The 10,000-nt window shown below is 45.3% G+C and overlaps 1 protein-coding gene across 1 annotated transcript; it reads left to right on the forward strand.

Annotated features, from left to right (window-relative positions):
- The first annotated feature begins 4,881 nt into the window (after positions 1-4,881).
- nrarpa (NOTCH regulated ankyrin repeat protein a) lies at positions 4,882-7,318 on the forward strand. Its single transcript, XM_079735769.1, has 2 exons — positions 4,882-5,008; positions 5,225-7,318. The coding sequence occupies exon 2, from the start codon at positions 5,663-5,665 to the stop codon at positions 6,002-6,004; it is 342 nt and encodes a 113-aa protein (XP_079591895.1). The 5' UTR covers positions 4,882-5,008; positions 5,225-5,662; the 3' UTR covers positions 6,005-7,318.
- The last annotated feature ends 2,682 nt before the right edge of the window (positions 7,319-10,000 follow it).

Genomic DNA, 10,000 nt, shown 5'->3' on the forward strand with positions numbered 1-10,000 from the left:
GCACACACACAGAAACATGCACACACACACACGCGCGCGCGCACGCACAAACACAGACAAGCACCTACACGCATGCACGTATACACATGAACAAGCAAAAGCAAACACACACATGCATACACAACAACACACACAGTGCTTTCAACATCACCAACTGTCATCAGTGTTCTGCACGCACCCACACAAACTTCCTTTTTCACCGATACACGTGTGTGAGCTTGTTGAGTGTGTGTTTCTGTGCATGTGTCTGTGCGTGCCGTGCACATGTCCTCTCAATGGTGACTTCTTTTTTGGGGGGGAAAAACCCATTGGAACGTTTGCTTGTTTGCGTCAGCGAGACAGACAGAGACAGACAGACAGACAGAGAGAGAGAGATGGAGGAGAAAGAGATGGGATCGGGTGTTGTAGGGTGCTCCGTGGCGGAGGTGAAAAGTCTTTAAGTGCTGCTCTCCCCCTGGCTTATCTGAGAGTGCTGTCAAGTTTAGGGCCGTCCGTCTGAAGTGATTTACCGCCCACCCTAGAGAGGAATGCTGTTTGCTGGGGTGGAGCTCAGGTGTGTTGACAAGGCTTTTAACACTGATGTGCTGTCAGGATGGCTTACAGACGACTCGGTTCCCCTGTGTGTGTGTGTGTGTGTGTGTGTGTGTGTGTGTGTGTGTGTGTGTGTGTGTGTGTGTGTGTGTGTGTGTGTGTGTGTGTGTGTGTGTGTGTGTGTGTGTGTCTGTGTGTGGTGTGTCTGAGGACGGAGGGGGGGCGGGAGGAATAAGGGATCACTCACGTCCAAACAGGGGGACCTTTAGCGTGAAAATGGGCAAAGGAACACTTATATGTAAAGGTTGCTGAGGTGTAAAAACTGCTTCCCTCTGTCTCTCTGTCTGTCTGTCTGTCTGTCTCCCTCTGTCTCTCTCTCTCTCTGGCTCTTTCACAAACACAAACACAAACACACACACACACACACACACACACATACACACACAAGCACAAACACAGTGACAATTCAAGTGTGAATGTATTTGTGTGTGGGGGATGATAAGAGGAAGATGTGAAGGGTTTCACATCGAGATCTGAAACACCTTAACATCCATGTTAACAAGTCTTTTACGACATGGGCACAATGGAAGCCCCCAGCCCATTCAGCGTTAGTTAGTTAGTATGCATGTCTTAAATAGCGGGAAAAAAACTAAATGAGGGTGGTGAGAATTGCTAGGTGTCAAATAAAAATAAAACTGTGAGTTCATTTGGGTTGTGTTCGTTCTTTAGATTTTTTTGGGGACTTCTAAAATGTATGCACCCCTGCCTACTGACTACTGCTACATTTTTGTTGGTGAAGGAATCTAAAGGAATGTCTTATGGGGCCTCACAAATGTAAATATTCCTTTCAGAAAACAAACAGTGGAATTTCAGTGTATTTGCATTACGATATAGAGTCTCCTGCATTGAATGGCTACATTAACCCTCTAAATATTTGTGGCCAATTTTGATACATATATATATATATATGATACATAAAGAAAACACACACATTTCAAATAACTGCAATATTTGGTCAACCATAAGAAAATGTGTTGAAGACTCTGTCTGATATGCATGACTGACTTCATGGGATTGGTTTACAAATCAATTTTTTTCATTAATTCATTCATTGTGAAAGTAAAAGGATAACAAGCATCATTTCCTGGTAGTCCACGTGTCGTTGTTTAACCAATAAGATGTATTTGGTCAATTGACTAAAACGCATGCATTGCAGCCCACGAGACAAGCTCCCCTCCACCGGACTCAAACAGATCGGCATCTCAGAGACCCGAGTTGATTATTATTATTATAAAGAAGTATTCATGTATTTGATGTAGTGAACTGACACTATTTATTTCCATCTCACTGTTTGTGGTTTAGTAAGACTGGAGTCCTTCAGGCCTTTCAGATCAACAAAGATTGAAGCTACATTGTCCAAAAATATTTCATGGAGAAATGTGCACACAACACACAATGCTTTAATAATAACAATCAATGTTATGTTGGGGTTGCGCTATGAATACATAAAAAATACACAGAAACATAGAAAAAACAGCCAAAGACAGTTTGGTTCACCTTACAGAGCATTTCGCAGCGGGAGAATACGTTCCGTTATGGCTCTGTATTCTCTCACAGTTCTGACCTATTATCCCTGCTCTCTAATAGCCTGTCTTGTCCTGTCCCCGGTCGTGTGGTCGGGCTGCTAGTGTCTCAGTCCTTCCTGCGCAGTGCAGAGCTTTCTCCAGCACCGTGTTATTTGATCCTTGCTCTTTCTTTGCTGGGAATAAAGGCTCCCCTCTTTCCCACGCTCTAAAAACACGTGGTGCCCGTAATGAATTGGATTCAGAAGCCCCGCCCTCATATCGAAACGTCACCTCGCTCTCCCTCGCTCTCCCTTTCAACGCCCTGCTCACGCGCATACCCACCGCGCGCGCACCACGCACACTTGCGCTCACAAACACGGGGGGGGGGGGGGGGATTCCGCGATGGCGTTTTTTGCTAGAAGGGGGCTCCTCCCGTCTAGCCTCGAGCCGCGGCGGCCTCGGCGCCAAACCGCTCCGCGAACAGGGGAGCGCGAGAAAACGGAGGCACACCGGTGGCTTTGTTTCCTGGCCTGCTTGTTTGTCAACACACCAAAATAGACCACAGCCATGGCTTCATGCTCCGATCAAGGCTTTTCACGTCCTGGAAGTTTCAAAAAGTCTTGAACTTGGAACTTGAGATTGTGATATTCAAATGGACCGTGCGTCTTCACGCACCGTAGACTGGCCAGCGTTGGAATGCGTTTATTTTAGGTCGTTGTGGAAATAAAATTGGAGACCACAAACCGCACATGCCAAGTAGGCTAAATGCCACAGATTTATGAAATATAACCGTCCAATAATAATACCATTTAGCTCAGTGCAAATGTACTGAAAGGTAAATGTTAGTATAATTCCAGAGAGGGAGGGGGGGGAGAGAGAGAGAGAGAGAGAGAGAGAGAGAGAGAGAGAGAGAGAGAGAGAGAGAACGAGAGCGGAACTTTACTATCCAATTGAGTGATCATGGTGTTTGATTCATGCTTTCATCCATTCTGGTGGAGAGCAGACACCAAAACAACGTCATTTACATGATATATGACATTTATACAGCTCCAAGTTGTTTTGTGGGTTTTCAGCTGTTTTGACTTTGAAATATTAAGATGTCTTTTTTTCATGTGTTTAGTCTGTACATATTTTAACATAAATTCAGGGTTGTCAAAGACTGCAAACAATCGCGCATTGTGGTCACCAAATGCGTTCCAGTTTACTTTTGCTGACATGTAAACACATGTGAAACCAAATGTCCATGGCTGTGGGAACGGAACCCTGGAGAAGCCACCAGACTCATGACAGAGGAGACTGGTTACCAATATGAAAGCTTGGGGACACATGAGAAAGGTACCAAACACCAAAAAAATGGCCCGGACAGAGTCTACGCCCAGTGTTGGTTTTCCACACCAAATGTGACAATTTGGCAATTTGACAATTCCACAATGTGTGGAGAAAAGAATAACGATGAGGAGAACCCATAGCTCTCCCTCTCAATTCAATTCAAATGATCTTCATCGACACGGATAACGTGCGTTTACAATGCAAAATAACAAAACGAAAATAAAATACAACATCAAATGATAATAGTACCAAATGCAAATAAAACTTAAAAAAACATGTTACTAAACCCCATATATAAGGTATGCCTAATATAAACAATAAATACAATTTAAACAAGTAAGGCTATGATATTAGATAGGGCCGTAATGATCGGGATTGGGTAGAGTTCATCCAACTATTCTATCGTGGGACTAGGCAATATAATGACTTGTCTCTGCCCATCTCTCTCTCCCTCTCCCTCTCTCTCACGCACACGCGCGCGCGCGCGCGCACACACACACACACACACACACACACACACACACACACACACACACACACACACACAGACGCCCAGTTCCCACGGTGTCGAGGCAGCTGAGCAGCGCGTCAATCTGCGCAGCGTCACCTCTCTCCTTGTGAAGGAAGCAGCGCCGGCCTTTTGTTATCTGAAGTCCCCTCGCCCGGTCATTTAAAACAACTGGAATATATCCTCACTTTATGATTTAAACAGCCTCCACACCCAGAGAGGTGTCTCAGTAAGAGCTTCCGTCCCGTTTGGGGACTGGATGGATTGCAGGTCTACTAAGTCGTAATCGCCATTTGGGAAGGCTGTTCCCTTTCATCTTATTATTGTGGGCATAAAATGAAAAAAAATAAAAATTAAAGGAGCTTATTTTGTGGTTAGTACCTGCGATGTAGCATACATCACATTCTCAACTTTCAGTAAGAATTAGTGTAAAGAATTGGAAAAAAGTCCGCATTAAGAATCGGTTTATACAGTTCTTTCTTAACACAGCTATGTACCATGCCTGAATTATATATTTTTTGTCAATGAATGAGGTAGATATTAACAACTATTCAATTGTGCATTGCATTACGCATGGCTGGGACCTGCCTGTCTGGAGATTGGATCAGGGGAAATGTTTACAATGCGCTGAAGTGCATGACTTTATAAGCCATCTCCAACATGTACTGCCCTGAAACATGCATGTGTACGGTCCCGTCCACTTTATCGCTGTCAGATTATTAACCCGTTACAATTGTATAACACACTCGGCTGTTGTAAACTCCCACGGCACCAAAGTCTCTGCAGGAGATCGGATATGGAGCTAACCTGTTTCTGCTCTGAAACGCCGCGCCCCTTTTCCCTCCTGATGGAGCCCATGGCCCCTCCCCCCCACCGAGCCCACAGCCAATCCCCTCACTGGGTTTCCGCCCATTCCACCACAGTTGATTCTTTTGAGAGGCATTGTCATGCAAATAAGGGACGCGTAAAACCTCCCCGGGTGAGCTGAGCTCAGCAGACCAGCGGACAGCAGCGATACACGCCACGCGGTGGATTCTATAGTTTGGTCTCTACACGGACCCGTCCATCTGTCAGGGTGAGTAAAACCTCCGAAAACCTCCTAAGCTCCCCACGATTCACTGTTGGCAACCAAAAAAAAAACACAAATGTCCAACGTTTTGTATTTGACCCGGGTTTTTATAGACGTGAGTGGATGACGTGTGTGTGGAGGAATGTTACTCTCCCGTGGAAGTTTAATATTTTTTTAGGAATCTGGTTTAATTGAGTCTTTTTTCTATCTTGTCTTTCGCAGAGAGCCTGGGTCGTATTACTGCGTGAGAGTTCCCGGGACGTGTAGCCAAGGAACCGCTTCGAGAGGACAGCTCCGTTCGGGATCCAATACGCGGAGGTCTTGTGGAGACAGCGAGGAGCTTTCCCTATCCTCCATCTGCTGCCTACCTGCTGCTGCTACACGGATAGGGTCAAAGGGGAACCCCCTCGCGTTAGGACCCGTGGATCGTGTTCCAGTTACTCCCTATGTTTTAGGGACTTTAGGATCAACCCAACTGTTTAAACTATTTTGCACACCAAGTGTGTTACCTCGATTCTTGTCCTTTTTGGGATATATATATATATAAATATAAATATATATACATACATAGGTCTACACTACAGACATCCGGTGACTCTTGGAAATCAGGAGAACGTCGTACTCAGCTTTAGTCTCCGGTCAGGATTACGCAGCAGCACCATGAGCCAGGCGGAGGTCGCCACTTGCCCCTCCGCGCCGCAGAGGGTTTTCCAGGAGGCCGTGAAGAAGGGCAACACCAAGGAGCTGCACTCGTTGCTCCAGAACATGACAAACTGCGAATTCAACGTGAATTCCTTCGGGCCCGAGGGACAGACGGCGCTGCACCAGTCGGTAATCGACGGGAACCTGGAGCTGGTGAAACTGCTGGTGAAGTTCGGGGCCGATATTCGGCTGGCGAACCGGGAAGGGTGGAGCGCGTTACACATCGCCGCTTTCGGGGGCCACCAGGACATTGTGCTGTACCTCATCACCAAGGCGAAGTACTCCTCCGGCGCCCGGTGATTATGGCTCCTCCGCTGTCAGGTAAAGAAAAAGACACAAGAAGAAGAAAAACATAGAAAAAAAGGAGAACACATGAACTGCCATTTTTACCTTTATAGTTGTGCCAAATCAAGAAAACAAAAAAAGCAAAGTAAAAGGCCTATCCGCGACACGCACACACACACGCACAGACACACACACACACACACGCACACACGCACACACACACACACACACACACACACACAGACTCACTCTCCTCCACTCCCTCTCATTCCAAACCAAACGGGGCCCCCAATCTGACTCGTTAGAAGGCGACACCATGGTTTACATAGAGCAAAAACGAACCTGTAATAAAAAAAGAAACGCCACTTTTGTTGAGTTTGTTGGTACTAAAGCTTTTCTCTTGAATGTGTATACTAGATCTTGACGTCCAGTATAGTAGAAGCCAGTAGTTGTGTATTTGTGAGCGCGTCTGGAGTGTGGAGTGCAGATGGACTGGTTTTTGTCATCATATATGGGAGCTGCAATGGGACCAATCTGTGCTCCGCGGAATAGGGATTTGTATCAAACAGGGGCACTTGATGCTGAAGCTGCATGCTGGAATATCCGAAAGGGAAGACACGTATACAACAGCATAAGGGTGGTCCTCGGTTAGTCGAGGCCTGCTATAGCTATTTGCGTGTATATGTTAATTCATTGCATCGATTTCAAAGCGGCATTATATCTAATTTGCTTTTTTTCCGATATGTAATCATTGTGTTACAACGATTTGACTTCAGCCACGTTGTGAAGTACTGTAAACCATAGCTTTACTTTGTTTCTATGTAAAACAAACAAAAACCAGTAGCTGATTCCGCTCTGTCCCCTCTGGCTTTGAGCCCACCTGACAGACCCCCCCCCTCACCGTGTGTCACTGTGTGTGTTACTAAAAACAACCCGCTGCTTTCGCTCTGCACCAAGACAAGTCGCATTTGGAATTCACTTTATAATCTCCTTTCAGTATTTGTATTAACATCCTGATCGTCGCTGTGAGAGCAGGCTGTTTTTTTCTGTCTTTAATTTATGAAGGTACATTAAGAAGATGCATTTTTTTTCTGTTATGTTGTGGTTCTTCTTTCACATCTAAAGTATGAGAATATCAAGGGTGACTCAAAAGCTGCTTTCGACCTTGTAGTAATTGTCCCGTGTGGAGGCAGTCCTGTCACTCAGCCGTTCTTACCTCCCCCCTCCACCCCGCCCCATACAGACACACAAACACACACACACACACACACACACACACACACACACACACACACACACACACACACACACACACACACACACACACACTTTTCATTTGCCTGCATTAACACAAATGGACGTTTCACCGCCCCTTCCCGGGGACTGTTTGGTTGCCTTTTGCCAACTACCTCGACTGTGAAGTATTCCCCTCTCCCACCCCCCAACCGGAGCCCCCTAGAGTGGACTAGCCTCACTGTGATCATCATGCCAGTATGTTTTTTCTCTTCGCTGTTGTTGCGTGTCTTCAGACACACAAGAGAGACACACGTGCGTTTTCATCCGTGCAATGTTGTTTGATTATTTCACCGCCTCAGTCGAGACAGTTCGTCTATACAGTACCAACCAAACTCTGACAGACAAAGCCTAAATTCACAGACACGCGCGCACCCACACACGCACACGCATATACACATGCATAACCGTTACAATTGATGCATTTCCCTCTTTCTTTATCTCCTGCTCACTTCATCAGCTGCGTGCTTTTGGATGTTTTGTTGCAAGTGTTCCACTTTGAGGCATACGAAAACGGAATTGTATCGCATGACTTATACACGCAGGGATTTTATTGCACAAAAGATTACAGAGCCTGGCGCCCCCAGTGTCTGTTGAGGGTAACTGCATGAGCCAAGGTTTTGGAATAGTTATACTACTACTGAGCAGTAGCCTGTTGGATACTGTTGGATGAAGAAGAATTTGTAAACAACACATGACTATTGTAGGATGACGCAGAGAAAGAAAAAAGGTTTTAAAAGTCGTGACACCCTAACATTTGTATCAATGCTGCTTGTATGTTTTTCTTTTCTTTTTGTTTCGTTGATGTATTTTTTCAAAGCCTACTGCTTAACGGCCAATAGTTAGAAATATCACTCAAAACATCACTGGGTTTGGTTCATAAGAAAAGTGTGAGTGTTTGTGTGGGTGTTTGTGAGCGTGTGTGTGTGTGTGCTTGCTTTCTTATGAGTACCTTTGTGTTGCTGTATTCATAGAGGTCAACGTCGCCCACTTTAAACCTGGAATAAACACAAGTCATGCCAGCGATGGACCGGCCACACGGTCCCCGCGTCGCTGTCACAAGCAACGAATGAAATATGCATCGCTTGTCTTAAACTTGATGTTTTGATGTTATTACTTTTACTTTTCTTTTATCGTTTGAATATTGCACTGATGACTTGTCTTGATGCGTTGGCTTTATACGTCGACATTTGAATTTTTTTCTGAATAGAAAAAAAAGATTTAAACAAACACAAACAAAATACTATTGTATAAAAGATTTGCTCCAGGCGATGTGTCCTAATGTATGTTTTACTTTGTGGGGGGAAAAAGCGTAATGTTTTTTTTTTAAAACAAAGGTGTGTCTCTCTCCGTGATCGGGTGTGTGTGTGTGGTGTGTGTGTATATATACGTATGTATGTATATCGACGCTGTGGATGAGGAGGAAGAGATTTCGCTGTGCTGTGTCTTCCTGATTTTGTGTATAGGGGCCATCATACATTCTGATGGTAAGATCATTGTAACATGATTATTAAAACAAAACAAAAAATTGCACGGTGATGTGGTTGTCCGGCGTCCCAGAGTCATAACATTTATGACGCCAAAGGGATCCGGGCGCCAGATTGGTGTAAATGAATGAGTTTGAGATGAAAAAGTGCTGAGTTTCTGTGGACCGAGTCGTTTCTGGTTTTTGCTTCATTTCAAGCGACGAGGAAACGAGTGATTCAGATGTTCCATCGTGTGTGTTGTTTTTCGGGTTTGTGTTTTGTGTTTTTTTTGTTTTTGAACGTTTGTAACACTGTGACGTGCGATGTGGAGAGACGAGTGCTGTATTATTTTTGTACGTTTGTGTACAAGTCAGTAAAGAAATCATTAAACTCAAACCCTCCGTGTGCGCATGCATTTCTTCTTCCTCCTCAACATTCAGGTCCTCTGAACACAACCACCTCTCTTTCTCTCACTCTCCATAGAATAGAATGGCCAGAGAAACATGCAACCTCCCCCCCCTCTCTCCCTCCCTTCGTCTCCTTTCTCTCCCTCCCTCTCTCTCGCCCTCCCTCCCTAGCCGGACCCAGCCCAGATCCATTCTCTCTCTTTTGTCATTCATCGGGCTTCATCCTTTCACTGCCGGGATAAAAGAGCCCAAGTGCATTGTGGGTTGGCTCAGTTTGAAGAAGTTGTGTCCCCTCCCCTGTGTGTGTGAGTTTGTGTGTGTGTATTGTGTGTGCTTGTGTGTGTGTGTGTTGTGAGAGAGATTGGTTTTAGGTTACCCTCACAAACACACACTCGCTCAAACAAAACCTCCCCAACATGCTGTCTCTGGTTTCACCGCGCTCCCTCTTTGATCAGGAGGGCTCCCGTGTTGGGTTACAGCAATGCATCGTGTTTTTGTTAGTCCCTACTTTTATACGCTCGTTTCAAAAGGTATGTGGAAGGCCTTTCATTATGAACCCTGTTGCCTGGATCATCAAAGCTCACGCGGCAATTGATATAAGTGCATGGGAACCGAGGGGAAAGTGTGGTTGCGTGTGTGGCTCCTCGTGATAATCCATCAGCTATCGCATGCAGATGTTCAGCACTGACAATCAATAATGGGATTTTCTTCTCTTAGAAGTGTTGCTTCATGGCTGGCATCCGTTCAACACAATCATCAAACCTCTTGCTCTCTCTTCCTCTCTCTCTCTCTTTCTCACACACATCATTGCAAAGACAGTGCAGTTCATGACCCCATAGATGGAA

This window comes from Pollachius pollachius, assembly GCF_949987615.1.
Source record: "Pollachius pollachius genome assembly, chromosome: 4".
Taxonomy (NCBI): Eukaryota; Metazoa; Chordata; class Actinopteri; order Gadiformes; family Gadidae; genus Pollachius; species Pollachius pollachius.

Bases quoted from the DNA above. Each gene is read 5' to 3' on its own strand.
- nrarpa (XM_079735769.1), top strand. From the start codon at position 5,663: ATGAGCCAGGCGGAGGTCGCCACTTGCCCCTCCGCGCCGCAGAGGGTT.